The 22,217-nt window shown below is 37.0% G+C and overlaps 1 protein-coding gene across 5 annotated transcripts in view; it reads right to left on the bottom strand.

Moving 5' to 3' along the window:
• Positions 1–22,217, bottom strand: part of RNF38 (ring finger protein 38) — a 123,321-nt gene that overhangs the window by 18,761 nt on the left and 82,343 nt on the right. For all 5 annotated transcript variants that reach the window (XM_030884243.3, XM_030884246.3, XM_030884248.3 and 2 more), the window contains 2 exons: positions 20,087–20,280; positions 11,838–12,051 (listed from right to left, as the gene is read on the bottom strand). In XM_030884243.3, the coding sequence (XP_030740103.2) occupies positions 11,838–12,051; positions 20,087–20,193 (321 nt within the window). In that variant the 5' untranslated portion in view covers positions 20,194–20,280. The remainder of the gene's footprint in view (positions 1–11,837; positions 12,052–20,086; positions 20,281–22,217) is intronic.

The raw sequence follows: 22,217 nt of genomic DNA, 5'->3' as shown, positions 1-22,217 counted from the left end.
CAACTCATCTGCAGTTATATATCACATATAAAGTATTCTTAAATCTGTTAGTTTATCTCTGAGCTTATATTCTATTTCACTAGCATATTTAATTATTCTGGCAAAAATACCTTCATATAGCTTTATAATTAGTCCTAATAATTGGAAGAGCTACTCTACCCACCTTGTTCTACTTCAGAATTATACATCAGAGGTTCTCTTAATTGTAGTGTGCATTAGAATCACCTGGGTTAAAACAGATTGCTGGATCCCTTACCTAGTAAGTCTATTGTATAGTCTGAGAATCTGCATTTTTAACAAATGTCTAGGTGATGCTGCTGCTGATGATCAGCTGATCCAAGACATACTCTGAGGACCAAGTGGCCTTAGAGATTCTAGACCAGAGCGTTAGTTGGCCAACTATTTCATATAGGGCCAGAAAAGTAAATACTTTAAGCTTGTGGGCCATCCTGGTCCCTGCACAAAGCAGCCACAAATGACAGATAAATAAATAAGCATAGTTGTATTCCAATAAGACTCTACAAAAACAGCCAGCAATACTCTGCTTTTCCCTGCTCTGGATAATCCCAGGTCCTTTAAAATGTCATAGAAATTGCAGAATCAGCTTCTCAAGTAACATCAAAAAACTTAACTGGAAATTTACTTGGGAGTACACTAATTCTACTCACCCTGTATGTCAGTTTTGAAAGCAGACAGTTTTTACAAATTTTGATCTTTCAAGCCAAATCTTTTAGTATTTAGACAGTTTTACAATCTTCTACATAGAGGGCTTGAACATCTTTTAAAGATTCTTAACTTCCTTTGTATTATTTTGATTTTTCAATTTTACTTTCTTATTTGCATATTTATTATGGGGAATTTCAAACATGTTCAATACCAGTATACTGAACCCCCATATCTAGCATATAGCCTCCAAAACCACAAAACCATATATCCAATCCACTCCCATCAACTTCTCCCCTTCCTGTACTTTGCTGAAGCAAATCCTAGGAACCTATCACTTCATAAATGTTTCAGTACTTATTTCTAAAAGACAACACTCAAAGCACTCAAAGTTTTACCATTAATTATGCTGCTTGAAATAGGTTATGTGGAACAAACACAGAAGATGGCTGTGTGGGAATATGCGGAGCTAGCATCTCCCCACAACTAGGGCACCTGCCAGCTGCTGGTGGGGGACTCTGATGGCCAAGGAGATGGGAGGAACCCCAAAGTGAACTAGTAGGATGTAGGGGGACTGAGTGGGGAGGAGAAATGCAGGCCAGACAGGATCAGTGCCCCTCAGGCCAGGGAGATCAGGAGAGGCAGGTGGGAGGGGCCCTCCCAGACCAGAGGAGGAGAGGTGGGAGGGAGTTTGCCCCACCCACTCGAGCCCAGGAAGCCTTCTGGACTCCCAGGTGAGGTCCCCTGCCCTCTGAGACCAGAAGTGGGGGGCATACCTGGGTTCTTTCTGTTCCTTGAGCCTAAGCCCCACCCCCCACAGGGCCTTTTCCAGCCCTGTGGGTCCTGAGCATTGGCCCCACCCACCGCCCAAACCTCACCCTTGCTTAGGCCCCGCCCTCCACAGCCAAGGCCTCCCCCCCACTTTTTTTCCTTTTCCCCCCTCCTTTTTACTACTGTGGTACTGATGTACCTTCCAGCTGTTGTTTCATCTATATTTTTATTTTTATATTCTTCCTAACATCTGTTAGTTTCCTAGTCTAATTTTATTTTTTACTTTGTTATTGTTGTGGTTCCCACCGCCCCAACCGTGCCCCAGGCAGCTTGCAGGATCTTGGTTCACAAGCCTGGGGTCGGGCTGAAGTTCCTGTGGTGGGAGCTCTGAGGCCGAACCACTGGACTAGCAGAGAACCTCAGACCCCAGGGAACATTCATCAGAGTGAGGTCTCACGGAGTTCCGCATCTCAGCACCAAGACCCAGCTCTACCCAACAGCCTACAAACCGCAGTGTTAGAAGCCTCAGGCCAAACCACCATTAAGACAGGATCACAATCGCACTCATAAAAAAAAAAAAAAAAAAGAGAGAGAGAGAGGGTGCAAAAACATATGTCACAGATGAAGGAGCAAGGTAAAAACCTATAAGACCAAATAAATGAAGAGGAAAAAGTCAATCTACCTGAAAAAGAATTCAGAGTAATGACAGTAAAGAAGATCCAGAATCTCGGAAACAGAATGGAGGCACGATTGAGAAAATACAAGAAATGTTTAACAAAGATCTAGAAGAACTAAAGAACAAACAAACAGAGATGAACAACACAATAAATGAAATGAAAAATACACTAGAAGGAATCAATAACAGAATAACTGAGGCAAAAGAATGAATAAGTGAGCTGGAAGACAAAATGGTGGAAATAACTGCTGAGGAGCAGAATAAAGAAATAAGAATGAAAAGAATTGAAGACAATCTCACAGACCTCTGGGACAATACTAAATGCACCAACATTCGAATTACAGGGGTCCCAGAAGAAGAAGAGAAAAAGAAAGGGTCTGAGAAAATATTTGAAGAGATTATAGTGGAAAACTTCCCTAACATGGGAATGGAAATAGTCACCCAAGTCCAGGAAGCACAGAGAGTCCCATACAGGATAAACCCTAGGAAAAACACACCAAGATACATATTAACCAAACTAACAAAAATTAAATTCAAAGAAAAAATATTAAAAGCAGCAAGGGAAAAACAAAAAATAACATACAAAGGAATCCCTATAAGGTTATCAGCTGATTTTTCAGCAGAAATTCTGAAGGCCAGAAGGGAGTGGCAGAATATACTTAAAGTAATGAAAGAGAAAAACCTACAACCAAGGCAAGGATCTCATTCAGATTCTACGGAGCAGTCAAAAGCTTTTCAGACAAACAAAAGCTAAGAGAATTCAGCACCATCAAACCAGCTTTACAACAAATGCTAAAGAAATTTCTCTAAGTGGGAAACACAAGAGAAGAAAAAACCCCACAAAAACAAACCCAAAACAATTAAGAGAATGGTAATAGGAACATACATATCAACAATAAACCTGAATGTAAACAGATTAGATGCCCCAACCAAAAGACACAGACTGGCTGAATGGATACAAAAACAAGACCCATATATATGCTGTCTACAAGAGACCCACTTCAGACCTAGGGACAAATACAGACTGAAAGTGAAGGGATGGAAAAAGATATCCCATGCAAATGGAAATCAAAAGGAAGCTGAAGTAGCAATACTCGTATCAGATAAAATAGACTTTAAAATAAAGACTGTTAACAGGGCTAAGGAGGGACACTACATAATGATCAAAGGATCAATCTAAGAATAAGATATAACAATTATAAATGTTTATGCACCCAACATAGGAGCACTTCAATACATAAGGCAAATGCTAACAACCATGAAAGGAGAGATCGACAGTAACACAATAATAGTAGGGGACTTTTAACACCCCACTTACACCAATGGACAGATCATCCAAACAAAATAAAGAAGGAAACACAAGCTTTAAATGACACAATAGATCAGACAGATCTAATGGATATTTATAGAACACTACACCCGCAAGTGGCAGAATACACTTTCTTCTCAAGTGGACATGGAACATCCTCCAGGACAGATCACATCTTGGGTCACAAATCAAGCCTCGGAAAATTTAAGAAAATTGAAATCATAGCATGCATCTTTTCTGACCACAACGCTATGAGATTGGTAATCAATTACAGGGAAAAACCTGTAAAAACACAAATACATGGAGGCTAAACACTGCGCTAGTCGATAACCAAGAGATCACTGAAGAAATCAAAGAAGAAATTAAAAAATACATAGAAACAAATGACAACAGAAACACGACGACCCTAAACCTATGGGATGCAGCAAAAGTAGTTCTAAGAGGGAAGTTTATAGCAATTCAATCTCGCCTCAAGAAACAAGAAAAATCTCAAATAAACAATCTAACCCTATACTTAAAACAACTAGAGAAAGAAGAACAAAGAAAACCCAAAGTCAGTAGAAGGAAAGAAATCATAAAGATCAGAGCAGAAATAAATGAAATATAAACAAAGAAAACAACAGCAAAGATCAATAAAACTAAAACCTGGCTCTTTGAGAAGATAAACATAATTGATAAACCCTTAGCCAGACTCATCAAGAAAAAAGGGAGAGGACACAAATCAATAAAATTAGAAATGAAAAAAGAGAAATCACAACTGACACTGGAGAAATACAAAGTTTTATAAAAGACTACTAGAAACAACTATATGCCAATAAAATGGACAACCATGAAGAAATGGACAAATTCTTGGAAAGGTACAATTTTACAAGACTGAACCAGGAAGAATTAGAAAATATAAACAGACCTAACATAAGTAATTAAATTGAAAACATAATTAAAAATATTCCAACAAACAAAAGTCCAGGACCAGATGGCTTCACAGGCGAATTCTATCAAACATGTAAAGAAGAGCTAATACCGATCCTTCTCAAACTCTTCCAAAAAACTGCAGAGGGAGAAACACTCCCAAATTCATTCTACGAAACCACCATCACCCTGATACCAAAACCAGAAAAATAAAACACAAAAAAAGAAAATTATAGACCAATATCACTGATGAACATAGATACAAAAATCCTGAACAAAATACTAGCAAACAGAATCCAACAGCACATTAAAAGGATCACCATGATCAAGTGGGATTTATCCCAGGGATGCAAGGATTCTTCAATATACGCAAATCAATCAATGTGATACACCACATTAACAAATTAAGGAATAAAAACCATATGATCTCAGATGCAGAAAAAGCTTTTGACAAAATTCAACACCAATTTATGATAAAAACTCTCCAGAAAATGGGCATAGAAGGAACCTACCTCAACATAATAAAGGCCAAATATGACAAACCCACAGCAAACATCATACTCAATGGTGAAAAACTGAAAGCATTTCCACTAAGATCAGGAACAAGACAAGGATGTCCACCCTTGCCACTATTATTCAACATAGTCTTGGAAGTCCTAGCCACGGCAATCAGAGAAGAAAAAGAAAGAAAAGGAATACAAATTGGAAAAGAAGCAGTAAAACCGTCACCGTTTGCAGATGACGTGATACTATACATAGAAAATCCTAAGATGCCACCAGAAAACTACTAGAACTAATCAATGGATTCGGTAAGGTTGCAGGATACAAAATTAATGCACAGAAATCTCTGGCATTCCTATACACCAACAACGAAAAATCAGAAAGAGAAATTAAGGAAACACTCCCATTTACCACCGCAACAAAAAGAATAAAATACCTAGGAATAAACCTGCCTAAGGAGGCGAAAGACTTGTACTCAGCAAACTATGTAACACTGACAAAAGAAATCAAAAATGACATAAACAGATGGAGAAATATACCATGTTCTTGGATTGGAAGAATCAATATTGTTATCTACAGATCACAATACAGCAATCTACAGATTCAATGCAATCCCTATCAAACTACCAATGGCATCCTTCACAGAATTAGAACAAAAAACTTTACAATTTGTATGGAAACACAAAAGACCCCGAATAGCCAAAGTAATCTTGAGAAAGAAAAACGGAGTTGGAGGAATCAGGCTCCCTGACTTCAAACTATACCACAAAGCTACAGTATTCAAGACAGTATGGTACTGGCATAAAAACAGAAATACAGATCAATGGTACAAGATAGAATGCCCAGAGATAAACCCACGCACATATGGGCACCTAATTTACAACAAAGGAGGCAAGAACATACAATGGAGAAAAGACAGCCTCTTCAATAAGTGGTGCTGGGAAAATTGGGCAGCTACATGTACAAGAATGAAATTAGAACACTCCCTAACACCATACACAAAAATAAACTCAAAGTGGATTAAAGACCTAAATGTAAGACCAGACACTATAAAACTCTTAGAGGAAAACATAGGAAAAACACTCTTTGACATAAACCACAGCAAGATCTTTTTTGACCCACCTCCTAAAGTAACAGAAATAAAAACAAAAATAAACAAACTGGACTTAATTAAACTTAAAAGCTTTTGCACAGCAAAGGAAACCGTAAACAAGACAAAAAGACAACCCTCAGAATGGTAGAAAATATTTGCAAATGAAACAACAAAGGATTAACTTCCAAAATATACAAACAGCTCATGGAGCTCAATATCAAAAAAACAAATAATCCAGTTAAAAAATGAGTGGAAGACCTAAACAGACATTTCACCAAGGAAGACATACAGATGGCCAAGAGGCACATGAAAAGATGCTCAACATCACTAATTAATATTAGAGAAATGCAAATCAAAACTATAATGAGGTATCACCTCTTGACGCTCAGAACGGCCATCATCAAAAAATCTACAAACAGTAAATGTCAGAGAGGGTGTGGAGAAAAGGGAACTCTCTTGCACTGTTGGTAGGAATGTAAACTGATACAGCCACTACGGAGAACAGTATGGAGGTTCCTTAAAAAACTAAAAATAGGGGCTTCCCTGGTGGCGCAGTGGTTGAGAGTCCGCCTGCCGATGCAGGGGATGCAGGTTCGTTCCCCGGTCCAGGAAGATCCCACATGCCTTGGAGCGGCTAGGCCTGTAAGCCATGGCCACTGAGCCTGCACGTCTGGAGCCTGTGCTCTGCAACGGGAGAGGCCACAACGGTGAGAGGCCTGCGTGCCGCAAAAAAAAAAAAAAAAAACAACTAAAAATAGAACTACCATATGACCCAGCAATCCCACTACTGGGCATATACCCTGAGAAAACCATAATTCAGAAAGAGACATGTACCACAATGTTCACTGCAGCACTATTTACAATAGCCAGGACATGGAAGCAACCTAAATGTCCACTGACAAGATGAATGGATAAAGAAGATGTGGCACATATATACAATGGAATATTACTCAGCCATAAAAAGAAATGAAATTGAGTTATTTGTAGTGAGGTGGATGGACCTAGAGTCTGTCATACAGAGTGAAGTAAGTCAGAAAGAGAAAAACAAATACTGTATGCTAATGCATATATATGGAATCTTAAAAAAAAAAAGGTACTGATGAACGTAGTTGCAGGGCAGGAATAAAGAGGTAGACACAGAAAATGGACTTGAGGACATGGGGTTGGAGGGTGAAGCTGGGGCAAAGTGAGAGTAGCATCGACATATATACACTACTGAATGTAAAATAGCTGGCTGGTGAGAAGCAGCAGCGTAGCACAGGGAGACTGGCTCAGTGCTTTGAGATGACATAGAAGGGTGGGATAGGGAGGATGGGAGGGAGGCTAAAGAGGGAGGGGATAGGGGGACATGTGTACGCATAAGGCTGATACGCTTCGTTGTGCAACAGAAACTAACACAGTATTGTGAAGCAATTATACTCCAATAAAGATCAAGAAAAAAAAGAAAGAAATAGATTATGTGAACTCACTGTAGATCTATTTCTGTTGGTTTTCATTTGTAGTCCTTTTTTCCTCACATACTTGGTTAACTTTGTTTACTGCTTACTGTCCCTGAATTTTTTGAAAACTAGCCTGAAGATTTCTTCCTCCAAAGAGAATCTGCATGTTTTCTAGGCCCCTGCCATCCCAAGTACTTTCACTAATTTCACAGTCTGATATGAATTTGGCCGCAAATTACATTTGTTTCTGATCACTCTTATTCTAAGGATACAGCCCTTTAAGGTGCCTATTTTACCTAAGAAGGGTCACCTATGTAGGAGGGGACTCCTTAAACAGTGGTCTCTGATTCCTGTTCTCTTGTGCCTCATGATGGGACTTAAAATTGAAGTTCAAGTTTGCATAAATGAACAACATGCCTTCAGGATAGAACTATCATCCCTACTATCCCTTAAATTTTGACCTGGCAATTCCTTCTGATCTTTAAGCTCTTTTGATGCTTTTAGGATATTAATAATTTATCTAGTATGGTCAATTGTCCTCAATCAATGGGGACGGTCTCAATAACCTTGCCTACCAGCTCTAGAAAATAAAACTCCCTCTTCCATTATAAGACCTTTTATTGGACATGATGGCTAAATTTTATATTTTTGCATCTATTAACAAAACATTCTCCCTTTAGAGTGTTGATGAAATCTATTACCTTAAAACATTTCCTGGGCTTCCCTGGTGGCGCAGTGGTTAAGAATCCGTCTGCCAATGCAGGGGACACAGGTTTGAGCACCGGTCCAAGAAGATCCCACCTACCATGGGGCAACTAAGCCTGTGCGCCACAACTACTGAGCCTCCGCTCTAGAGCCTGTGCTCCACAACAAGAGAAGCCACCGCAAGGAGAAGCCCACGCACGGCAACAAAGAGTAGCCCCTGCTCGCCGCAACTAGAGAAAGCCCGCGCACAGCAACAAAGACCCAACGCAGCACCAACGCAGCCCAAAACAAAAACAAAGTAAAAAAAAGTTTTCCTAATGTTGAACTTATCCTGCACTGCCAGGATAAACTCTAATAATCATTATTTCAACTTTGCTAATAGACTATTTTAGTATAACACTAGCTATGGTTTATTATTTAAAGCATCTGCACCTGTATTCAAGAGGGAAACTAGTTGAACGCTTTCATCTGTTGTACTGTCTGAGGTTTTATTATTAAGGTTATGTAAGCTTCACAAAATATACTTTGAAAATTCTATCTTTGTCTATGATGTGGAATAGTTTAAATTGGAACTTTCAGTTCTTTATAGAGATTAGACAGAATTCAGATGTAATCTATAAAGACAGGTTTTTTATTATGCCTTTAATTTCTTCCATAGCTATTGGTCTGTTCAGGTTTTCTACGTCTTGTATTGTTCTGGTGTTTACATATGCAATTGTTTCATTTTTCAATATGTAGACTCAATAAGTAACTTTACATAAACGAGATACCATCTTTTCTGAAATTAAGTCTTTTCCTTTTCTTTCTTTGGTTCCATCTCTACCCTCCTTCCCTTTCCCTTCACTTTAGCACTCACCCCCCTCACGCCTAGTATATATTTCTCTGTATTTTTCTCTATGTTCAGAGTCCTATGTATACAAATATTTAATCACCATGTTTTACAAAATTGAACGTAACACTTGCCTCAATTTTGTTTTTCTTGCTCAACCATATCTTGCAGATATCACTCACATTCCTGGCATAATTCTAAGTAATTCTTTGTAATAGATTCATTCCATGGTATGAAGGTATCCTAATTTATTCTACTAATGATAAGCAATCACTTCATTCATACTTTGTTTCTATGGATTTGCCTATTTTAGACATTTCATATAAATGAAATCATACAACTGTGAATCTGTAGCCTTTTGTGACTGGCTTCTTTTACTAAGCATGTTTTCAAGGTTAACCCATGTGGTAGCATGAATTAGTACTTCACTACTTTTTGAGTAATATTTCACTGCACAGATACACCGTATTGCATCTATTCATCAGCTGATCGACATAAGTTATTGCTTTCTGTACATGTAATTTGCATTTAGGCACTGTATCAAATTCTTTCAAACTAGAATATCTTGTGTTTTCTTCTACTACAATTATATAATGAGAGGGAGAAAGATACAATGATTTCTTTCAATGTTTTATATCCATTACAATATCATTCTGCATTTGGTAGAACTCCTAACATAACACTGAATAAATACGAACAGAGCAAGTATCTCTCTAGTTACTGATTTGTCACTCACAGATTAGGATACTTGCTATTAGTTTTATTTATTATAATTAATTTCCTTCTTGCTCTATTTTGTTAGAGTTCTTAGTAAACTTTAACTGACTTTTCAACATCTTTTGATTATAATCATATGCTTTTTCTTCTATTATTTGCTAATGCGATATGATTTTCATACAAAACTATCGTCTCTTACTTGGAATAGATCTTATTTGGTCACAGTTTATTACTCTTTTGATATGGTGCTATAGTGTACTTTCTAAACATCTATTTAGAAATTCTGCCTATGCATTAGGGAGTTTGGGGGGATTACTATCTTTATTTGCTTTTGGTATTAAAACTATGCTGGTTTCACAAAATAGAGTTTGACTTATTAAAAAAAAAGCTGCCTGGAATTATTTGAGCACTCTCTAAAGGTTAGAGAAAACAGCTGTGAAGCTATCTTGTCACCGTGCCTTGGTAAATCTCTGATTAGCTTTCACACTTCTGTGGTAATTCAAATTTTCCTGTTATTATTGGGTCAATTTTTGGAACTTCAAGTTTTCTTTTGTCCCCCCCAGGGTTATATATAAAATTTCATTATAATAGTTAATAATGAAGCAATACTTGAGCACTTACCACTTGCACTAGTTTAAGTGCTCAGAATGGATTAACTCTTAATTCTTTCAACACCCCTTATGAAACAGGTGCTATTTTCATTTTACAACTGAAAAAATTCTTTGAATGTTTCCTACATATAGAGATATATCTTTTTATCATTCCTACTCTTCTTTACATTTGTTCTTTTTTCTATAACCAAGCTCAGAAGAGGTGTGCCATCCTTACCAACTTTTCAAAGCACTAGGATTGGGTTTTCTTTGTGCTACTTCCCTTTTAAAAGAATAGATTTTCAAATCATTAATTTTAGTTGTTTGCCTGGTAAGTTATTCATCCCAATTCCTTTTGGTTTATTCTGTAACATTTCACCCTAATTACTCAAGCAATTAGTGTTCATAATGAAGGTTTATAAAATTTCTTGGAGAACAGCTTTGGCCTGTCCCACTGACTATGGTATGAAGATTTTTCCTTTACAACCTTGTCTCAAATATTTCAGTGTCATTTTTTTAAAATCTTTTTTTAAAACTTATGATTTACAGTTTTATCAGATTATGACCACAAAAAATATGGTCTGGAAAAACTTTTCTTTTTAAAACTTATTATTATGTGATTAATTTTTTTAAGTGTTTCATGAACATAAAGGGAAAGAACATGGCTGAAGGAAGAAGGATGTCTGAGCAAAATCACATTTTCTTTCAACTGTCAGTATACGGTACTTTCATTGTTTTCCAGCATCCAGTGCAGTAGATTAAAAAAAAAAAAAAATCAAACGCCAGTCTGATTTGATTTCCTTTCCTTTGTAATTTCTGCTGTCTATAAACTTGGAAGATTTTTTTTCCTTATCTTTAAAATCCATAAACTTTATAAGAATATGTCTAGATTTGTCTTTTTTAAAATAATATTTATTTACTTATTTATTTTGGCTGCGCCGATTCTTAGTTCTGGCATGCAGGATCTTTTAGTTGCGGCATGCATGTGGGATCTAGTTCCCCGACCAGGGATTGAACCCGGCCCCCTGCATTGGGAGCATGGAGTCTTACCCACTGGACCACAAGCGAAGTCCCTAGATTTGTGTCTTTTTTGACCTCAGAAAATCATACAATTTTGGCCTCAGGCTCTAAGGACTGGCAAACCCTCTTCTCAGCTAGTCCCTCAGTTCCTGGAAGGAACAAAGGGAAAGGAAGCTCTGTACCTGTCATCTCCATGGAGACCTAGAGAAACTTGTAATCAAAGATGCACCCAACTGTCTTGCCTACTAAATTACTCCAGAAGAAACCGGAAGGGAGAGGGAAACAGGAATATAGACTCAAACCACCAGCTGTCTGATATCCGCTATAAATCCTGTATTGGTCATTTTAAACCAACTATTATAATGAAGTCATTCTGAGCTTTCACAACCTTGATCCTAATTTTTTAAAGTTCAACCTTCTTCTAAGGAAGCTGTGTAGAATTTAAATTTTAATCCTCAATGAAGAATGATGAACTTACCTAAAATAGCTTCATTTTGGGTAAAATTGTTTCCTTTTAGGTAAAATTAGAAGAAATCTACAATAAAAAACAACCAACCTCAATAAACTGCTACCAACTTTCAGCATCTGTATTTCCTGGGCATTCTGTTACTATACCTGATCATGTATGTCAACCATTACTGCATTCTGCTGGGGTGGATGAGCAGCAGGGTGTAATAGACGGGGAGATACATTCGGAGGGTGGAAGGCTCGAGGTTCCTCTATTGCTTGCTGCTGTGCATAAGGGAGATGGTGATAATTTTCATCTTGACTAATGGAATTATGTCGAGACAGACGATCCCTTCTTCCTCTCTGGCGCCTGACAGGAGGACTGTAATATAGCAAAAATGTCAAAAAGGTTGTTATAATGTTTACTGTTGTGATCCATCAGGATTCTGTATTGTCTCTCGTTGTAATCCATTAGTAGTATATGCTAAGGTAGGCTTGAGTATTAAAGAATTGCTGTGGTTCATCATCAGCTCTGAACACTTACAAATTTAAATAGAATGTATATGTTTTTCAAAATATAACAGAAGTAAACAAAATTGATAATCAGCTCTGAGATTATTTAGAAATCAATAGCCAATCACTGTCATTTTGGGGGAGGGGGTTTAATTGTATAAAACTGATCCTTTTATAGGCAAATATAGTCAAATATCAGCAATTTCATATGGTTTAACCTATTATTTTGCCTCCTTTATTTTATAAACATTTTAGAACAAATTTTAATTTGCATATGTACCTTGGCTGTAATCCACATATGACTAATGGGCATTTTATGTTTGTCTATCTGGCTAAGACACATAGAAAAGACATAGTTCCTATATGCCCAAAATGACAATTTTAAAAAACGAGAGTAGAAAATACATAAAATAACTAAAACACATTTAATTTGTTGACAATTGCAAATAATCGAGTAATTGGGTAAATGCCGAGAATGGAAATGATGGCAAAATAGCATCAGCATAAATGTTCCAGTAATATACAGAATTTTTAGGTAGAATCTGGTTACTGAAGGAAACCACTTTTACTCCCCATGCACTTGTCATGGACATAGTTTAACACAAATAACAAGTTATCATGAGTAGACTTCCAACTTCCACTTCCCTACAATTCCACAATTCAGCTCCACTGCTTTTTACAATGCCTCAGCACGCATAACAATTCGAAAAAGCAGCAGGCCTCATTAAAAATGTACTCCACATTAGGCAAAAGAGGACGAACAGCCCCCTTCAAGACACAGCTGCACACAGCCACCTCAGCAGCATTTACTGAGGACAGGTCACCTTTCCCTTAATTGTTGCACTCTGCACCTCTAAATCTGTTTCTTCTCACTCTCAACTGCCCAGTCTTAAAAAGAAAAAGGGACACTCCTTTGCAACATCAACTCCTCTACAGTGCTCTTAAAACTAACTCCCAGGTTCTTGCTCCATTTATTGCTTCCTCTATCTTTATTTTCAGCATAACTCTTTTTTGCATTTCTGCTTCAAAACTGACATACTGTATTCACTGATTTTCAGATGCCATCCACCTTCGAACTCACTTTAATGTTTTGAGATAATTTTAATGTAATTTTTGTGTACCCCTCACCCAGCTTTCCTTCATGTTAATATCTTCCATTAGAATAATTATCAAAATTAGGAAATAAACCTTGGTATCATACTGTTAACTAAACAACAGAATGTATTCAGATTTTACCCAGTTTTTCTACCAATATCCCCTCACGGTCTAAAAATCCAGTGCAGGATCCCATCATTGCATATAGTGGTCATGGTTCCTTAGTCTTCTCCAATCCATGACAGTTCCTCAGTCTTTCACGACCTTGATACCTCTGAAGACATATTTACTCTGCAGAATACCCTTTAACCCAGAATTGTCTGATGTTTTCGCATGATCTGCATGACATTATGCATTACTGGAAAGGATATCACAGAGGTGATAGGCCCTTTTCAGTGCATTGTATCCAGGGGCACATGACATCACATGCATCACTCATGCCTATGTATTTACCACCAATCACTTGGCTAAATTGGTTTCTGCCAAGACCCTCTACTACAAAATCACCATTCTTCCCTTTGTAATTACCAAATACTTGGGGGGGGGGGGAGATACTTTGAGACCATGCAAATATTCTGCTTCTGCTAAAAGTTTTGCCAATAACTTTAGCATGCATGAATGGACCTTCAGCTATCACTATTATAATATTCTAATGGTGATTTTCTACTCCCCTCATTTCTTCCACATGTATTAATTGGAATTCCATAAGGAAGAACTGTTCCCTCTCTCCCATTTATTTGTTTATTCACTTATTTATGAGTATGGGCTAATGGATATTTATTTTATTCTTTAGGTTATAATCCACACTATTGTTTTATTTTGTTGTTAAAATTATTTCAACTTTGTCCAATGGGAGCACATTCAGTTTAGCTCCTGTGCCCTTTTACTACTGTTCCTTACTATACAGACAATATGCTCTAGGCTTATCTTGTATTTTCCCTATACCAACTCTGGAATTAACCAGTTTTCCAGAGCCCTGGTTCCTTTGACTGTGGAATGGTATTTAGAAGGTAAGTGCGCTGACTGCTACACTATTTCTAGTCTCTCTAAGAGAAAAGAACAAGAAAATTTATCTATGTATACTAATTCACGTATATGTACATAGCTTTATACCTGTAAAAATATTTTAAAGGACTGTTTAATGTATCACTAAAAAGAGGAGGAAAGCTGCCAATTAGATTATACTATACCATCAATTTAGAGACATTATGATGTGAAAAAATGTGTACCTTACAATCAAAATAGAAAATATACGCCCAGATCACTCATCTCCCGAAAAAACACTCAGCCTGTCCACAAACTTTAAGGGTCCCTTTTAATATTGTTTTATTCTGTTGTTGCTTCTTGCTCTCACTTCCCTACTCAAACATAATTTCAATAACGCAAACTTAACACAAATTAAGACCCAAGCTCTCACGCTGACACATAAGTTCCTTGACAATTTTGGTCCTTGTCTTTACTGAATTGCCTCTCATTAAATCTGTTATGTATGCCTTTGTAGTAGAACATTTAGAAAGCAGAATTATTGGAAAATCTAGAAATAATAAACAGTGATAAGATGAACAAATATTTCTTTCAGTTGACTTTTATATCTATGATAGGTACTACTTTGTCACTTTGTTTTAGATGTATCACTTGTGAACAGCACAAAGCTCTTCCCTCCTGGTCTCACTGACCTGCCTTTTGTTGGATTGCATTTTCTATATATGTTATCTGTTTCATTGTGTGGAAGCTATATGTTCCAGTTCTATTCTTCTAGTGACTACACTTGAATTTTTAAACACATAATTCAATTTTTCTGAAAACATCTAGATTGCACATTTTTACTTCTCTCTGCTCTGTCCCCATTTTACATTCAGATCTTTCCTGAAATTTTTTCTTTTTTTTTGAACAACAGACCTTTATTCAGACTTAGCAGTATGTCTTTTTTGTTTCCTTTCCTAATCAAATGGTATTAAATCCTACTTCTTACATTTATTCTTCCACTTCCTAGAGTACAGTATTTAATAATTCTTTCAAGAAGGTTCTCTTTTTTTTCTTTTATTATTTCTTTTTTAATTGTAGTTGCTGTACAATATTACGTAAGTTACAGGTGTACAATACAGTGATTCACAATTTTAAAGGTTATGTTCCACTTATAGTCATTATGAAATACTGGCTATACTCCCCGTGTTGTATATGTATCCTTGCAGCTTATTTTATACCTAATAGTTTGTACCTCTTATCCCCTACCCTTATATTAGCCCTCTCCGTCCTCCTTCCCTCTCCCCACCGGTAACCACTAGTTTGTTCTCTGTATCTGTGAGTCTGCTTCTTTTTTTACATTCAACTAGTTAGCTGTATTTTTTAGATTCCATATATATAAGTGATGTCATACAGTATTTGTTTTTCTCTGACTTATTTTACTTGGCATAATGCCCTCCAAGTCCATCCATGTTGCTGCAAATGGCAAAATTTCGGCCTTTTTAATGGCTGAGTAGTATTCCATTGTGTGGAACACACACACACACACACACACACACACACCCTTTATCCATTCACCTGTTGATGGACACTTAGGTTGCTTCCATACCTTGGCAATCGTAAATAATGCTGCTATGAACACTGGGGTGCATATGTTTCTGAATTAGTATTTTTGGTTTTTTTGGATATCTACCCAGGAGTGAAACTGCTGGATCATATGGTAGTTTTGTTTTTAGTGTTTCTGAGAAATCTTCATACTATTTTCCATAGTGGCTGCACCAATTTACATTCCCACCAACAGTGTATAAGGGTTCTCTTTTTTCCACACCTTTGCTAACATTTGTTTTTTGCGTTCTTTTCGATAATAGCTGTTCTGCCAGGTGTGAGGTGGTATCTCATTGTGGTTTGGATTTGCATCTCCCTGATGATTAGCAATACTGAGCATCTTTCCATGTACCTGTTGGCCACCTGCACTTCCTCTCTGAAAAACTGTCTACTCAGGTCTTCTGCCCATTTTTTAACTGAGTTTTTTTTTGACATTGAGTTGTATGAGCTGTTTATATATGTTCGATATTAATCCCATATTGGTCATATCATTTGCAAACATCTTCTCCCATTCAGTAGGCTGTCCTTTCATTTTGTCGATGAATTTTGTGCTGTGCAAAAGCTTTTAAGTTTAATTAAGTCCGATTTGTTTATTTTTGCTTTAATTTTCTTCTCTTTAGGAGACAGATCCAAAAAATACTGCTGCAATTTATGTGAAAGAGTTCACCTATGTTTTCCTCTAGGAGTTTTATAGTATCTGGTCTTACATTTAGCTGTTTAATCCATTTTGAATTTATTTCTGTATATTGTGTTAGAGAATGTTCTAATTTTATTTTTTTACATGTAGCTGTCCAGTTTTCCCAGCACCACTTACTGAAGAGGCTGTCTTTTCTCCATTGTATATTCTTGCCTCCTTTGCCACAGACTGACCATACTGCGTGGGTTTATTTCTGGGCTTTCCATCCTGTTCCATTGATCTATGTGTCTGTTTTTATGCCAGTATCACACTGTCTTGATGACTGTAGCTTTGTAGTATATAGTCTGAAGTCAGGGAGCATGATTCCTTCAGCTCTGTTGTTTTTTCTCAAGATTGTTTTGGCCATTCAGGATATTTTGTGTCTCCATACAAACTTTAAAATTATTTGTTCTAGTTCTGCGAAAAATGCCATTGGCATTTTGATGGAGACTGCACTGAATCTGTAGATTGCCTTGGGTAGTATGGTCCTTTTAACAATATTAATTCTTCCAATCCAAGAACACGGTATATCTTTCCATCTGTTTTTGTCATCCTCAATTTTTTTCATCAGTGCCTTACAGTTTTCCAAGTACAGGTCTTCTAACTCCTTAAGTAGGTTTATTCCTAGGTATTTTATTCTTTTTGATGTGATGGTAAATGAGACTGTTTCCTTAATTTCTCTTTTTGATGGTTTGTCATTCACGTATAGAAATGCAACAGATTTATGTATATTAATTCTGTAACCTGCAACTCCACTGAATTCATTGATGAGCTCTGGTAGTATCCTGGTGGTATCTTTAGGATTTTCTATGCATAGTATCACATCATCTGCAAACAGTGACAATTTTACTTCTTCCTTTCCAACTTGGATTCCTTTTCTTTTTCCTGTCTGACTGCTTTGGCTACGACATCCAAAACTATGTTAAGTAAAAGTGGCGATAGTGGACATCCTCGTCTTATTCCTGATCTTGGAGGGAACGCTTTCAGGTTTTCACCGTTGAGTATGATGTCAGCTGTAGGTTTGTCATATAAGGCCTTTATTATGTTGAGGTATGTGCCCTCTATGCCTACTTTCTGGAGAGTTATCCAATCATAAATGGATGCTAAATCTTATCAAAAGCTTTTTCTACATCTATTGAAACGATTATATGGTTTTTATTCTTCAATTTGTTAATGTTGTGTATCACACTGATTGACTTGTGGATACTGAAAAATCCTTGCAACCCCAGGATAAATCCCTCTTGATCATGATGTATGATTCAGGGAGGATCTCTTATTGTTCAACATTCTTCATCTCTGAATGTTTGTGCATATTCTTAAATTTCACCAAGATCTTGCTCAACACTCAGTCTTTCTTCAATTTTTAAAAAAATATTTATTTATTTATGGATGCATTGGGTCTTCGTTGCTGCACACGGGCTTTCTCTAGTTGCGGCGAGCGGGGGCTACTCTTCGTTGTGGCGCGGGCTTCTCATTGCAATGGCTTCTCTTGTTGTGGAGCACGGTCTCCAGTAGTTGTGGCACATGGGCTTCAGTAGTTGTGGCTCACAGGCTCTAGAGTGCAGGCTCAGTAGTTGTGGCGCATAGGCTTAGTTGCTCCGTGGCATGTGGGATCTTCCCGGACCAGGGCTCAAACCTGCATCCCCTGCATTGGCAGGCAGATTCTTAACCACTGAGCCACCAGAGAAGTCCCTCTTCAATTCCTGAAAATGATTTTGTACTATTTCTGTCTAAATTGTTCCCTTCTATTGTTTCCGCCTGGAAATATGATTAGACATATTCAGAACTGATGACTCTTGCCTATATTTAAATTTCTTTCCCACACTTTCCATTTTGCCCTTTTACACTACATTCTGGGAAAATTCCTTCACTTGATCTTCCAGGGACCAAGATGTTTTTTCTGCCTGTTTATTAATTTTACCAACTAAGATTTCCAGTTGATTTTTATGGATACAATCTCTTCCACTTCTCTCATGCTACACTTATTCTAAAATTCTATTTTGTTTATTCTCTTAATTGTTTTATTTCTTCTATTAATGGTTTCTTCAAGTTCTTTCTTGTATTGAGTTTCGGTGCCCTTCTTTCACTTTGTTGGCTTTCCTCAAATGTTGGCTTTCCTCAAATGTTTGCGAGTGACGACAAATCACAGGACAGGGGTTATCAGAAGGAGGGTTTTTAATGCTCTATTTTAACCTAGGTGTTGGGCACACCTGTGTGTTATCCTTTTAAGTGTACACTTGTTTTACAAGTTCTCCTGAATGTACGTCACATTTCGCCATAAAGCAATAGGAAAGATTACAGCAGGGGCTCAGGCTGTAACCTTGAAACAACCAACCTTATTTCCTCATGCTATAACATTTAACAGCTATAAAATATTTTACCTGGTTGGCATAACATTATTTTACTTAAACATTCCCATATAATTGGGTAATACTGCACCAGATAATGTAAAAGTCTTAGTGTGTCAACAGAATACAGCTCAGGAACAGGTTTATCTTGTCTTATTTGGAACAATGAATGATGGGTTTTAAGACTCCTTCAGTATTAGTTTCCTAGGGCTGCCCTAATAAAATACCACAGACTCACTTAAACAATAGAAATTCATTTTCTCACAGTCCTAGAGACTATGTCCAAGATCAAGGTGCCAGCATGGCTGGTTTCTAGCGAGAGCTCTCTTCCTAGAGTCTCCTCTTATAAGGACACTAATCCTCTTGGATCAGGGCCCCATCCTTATGACCTCATTCAGCCTAAATTAATTCCTTAGAGGCCTCATCTCTAAATACATCCACACTGGGGGCTAAGGCATCAACCTATGGATCTTCAGGAGACACAAACATTTAGTCTGTAATACCACATCCTGGACATATAAACAGTTGTCTCACCCCAAGTATGCTCTATTTCCTTGGAAGAAGAAAGGTATGACCTCAGACAACTACTAAAGAGGAAGCAGCTCAGGAAATGTATTCCCCTGGGAAGGAAAAGCAAGGGGCAAGTCCTATATGGAAGACAGGACTGAAAGTCAAACTAAATTTCAGTCACTCTTCATATCACAGGCTCCACAATTTTAAAGAAACTTAATTAAGCTCCCAGTTGCCTTAGAGGATACAGAAGGAATATCTGGAGAGAGGTTATTCATTTCTAAGAATGGAGTGGATAAGAATTGCATGAAAAAGAGGCTGCTCATTCCTAAGACCATGGTTCTATATTTCCTTATAGTTATAAACTATAAAATGCATTTTTCAGTAATATGGATTGAAGGCTAGCCCACAAAAAGTCTTAAACCTTAAAGTAGTTGAATTCACATATAATGGTACGGATTGATTTTAGGTAAACCAATTTAGCCTTTCAATTCCTTCTTCTGTCAGTCACAAGCTAAATGAACTCTCATGACGGACTGTAGAAATCTAAACAACTTGTAACGTTGTTTCTCGTGTGTAAGCGTACAAGTAAAAAGGTGTTGATGTGTTTATAAAATTCCTACAGAAAAAATGCTTTCTGATGTTAAAAAAAAATTCACAAATCTACCAATGACCACAAATTTAATAAGTAACTGTAACCAACTAACCTTCTTCTGTTGCGTGCAGGTGTGTTGCATCGTTCCCCTGAGAAGTGATGTTGGCTTGGTCGAACTGAAGGGGGCTGCCTATTTGATGTCATCTCCCATGGTCGCATTGGTGGTGAGGGGGCTGGTGATGCTGATGTATAATCAAAGACTGAATGAGAGAGGCGCTGTCTCTTGGGACTTGGACTATCTTCACTCTGCCAATGCAACAAAATCAATCAACTGAATAAAATCTTTTAAGGATTTTTGCATTACTGTTTACATGCATAGGTGTTTAAGTATGTTTACCACAAAGTGTAAAGGAGGGAAAAAATACACTATCAACCTGAATTAAATACCTTTAAAAGAAACGAGGGGTGGGGTGGGGTGGGAAAGGGAGATACACAGTAAATAATATCAAATGAAAAGTTAACTTTTCTTTAAAATATCATAAAATTAACCAGGTAACAACACACAAGGTACACAACAGGGCAATAAACAATTTCTATGGTACTTGACCACCTCTTTAAAGCTCTAATTCAGCTGAGAAAATCTACTATGTCCTCCCATCAGTTAACAGTTATTCTTTTAGGCATTAATTCTTAGCTGAGAGATCAATTTAGGAGGGGGTATAATTTTTTTTTAACATCTTTATTGGGGTATAATTGCTTTACAACGGTGTGTCAGTTTCTGCTTAAGGGGGTATAATTTAAGTAGGCCCTTGATTTGATTTAAAATCACACTTGCCTGCCTCTTTATTCCTGTTATTTAAGGCCATTACATTTATTATTTAATAATGTTTATGTGGACAAAGTAAAATTTATTTAAAACATTAAAAAACAGTCAACTGATCTAGTTCATCAGTTCTTAACTAGAATGTCATAGAATATCTTTGGGAAAGACATGGCATTTCAGGTAGATCATGGGAGTGGTAGATAATTAAAAACCCATACCTGTTAATGTTGAAGCACAGTCTCAAGTTTTCAAGGGTTTAGCTATAAAATTGGTATGGATCACTTAACTGAATTATTAACTCTCCAGGATTCCCCACACAACTCAATTTTCCAATTGAGTCTCTCATCAAAACTGTCAAAATTACAAGTTAACTGAAAGTCTGATGAGGGCTGTGTGTTTTCTAATAGAGCCTCTCCTATCTCCAGTCTACTCCTGCAAATTCTAATCATTTGGGCATTAGGGAACTTTTGATTGGCACCTGCTGCTACAACAAAAATGTTAATATTAGCTAAAGAATATATGAGGTTACATACTATGTTACATTTTAAAATATAAGCATATAAAACAGAACTGATTAAACTGACGGGAATGAAGCAAACTGCTAAATGGTTACTTTTGATCATTCTAAATTATTTAGCAGATGTATTCAAAAAACCATGTCATTTTCCTTCTATACTTAAGAATATTATAATTCACATTTGTTATAACTAAAATAGAAAATAGTTTTCAGAACCATATACAAATGCTCTTGTAACTTTCCTCACACTAACCTTATTTTCTCCCTATATTTAATGGTGCTATTAAAAGTAGTTGTTTTTAACCCCTTGATTTTAATAAGAAAATCAGTTATGTTCTGATAATCCTAAAACTTAGAAAGTGAAAAATAACCATTAATATTTAGATATTCTGATTAAAACAAAACAACAGAACAACTAAGACTTGACAAACTCATACATGAACCACACATAAGCATTAGAAATGTGATCTCCACGTGTGGTAAAACAGACTTGATTAACATTGACTTTCTGAGGTACAATATGCTAGCAACCAATCATAATCATTGGCTTTCATATGTATAAACCTGTACCGCAAAGCTTGATGCAAGCTAAGACATGGAACTCTGAATTCTAAAAATTCACTGCCCAAATGGAGGAGAATGCTACAGATCCACAAAATAACTAAGTATTGAAAAAACACTCAGGCTATCAACCTTTACATATTTTCAGTGATGTTCAGGTTGTGGGTTAGCATATTCTTATTTTACAACAAATGCATTACTTTTAAGAGTGGAGATAAGGAAAGATGACTGAGAAAGTCTCCCATCCCTTCTCTTTGTGTTGTGAAAGGTTCTCAGTGTGTAAGAGGAGACAAAGACTAGGAAGTGGGGCTCCCCTGGTGGCGCAGTGGTTGAGAGTCCGCC

This window comes from Globicephala melas, chromosome 6, assembly GCF_963455315.2.
Source record: "Globicephala melas chromosome 6, mGloMel1.2, whole genome shotgun sequence".
NCBI classification, from domain to species: Eukaryota; Metazoa; Chordata; class Mammalia; order Artiodactyla; family Delphinidae; genus Globicephala; species Globicephala melas.
This window is presented reverse-complemented; position numbering and strand designations above follow the sequence as displayed.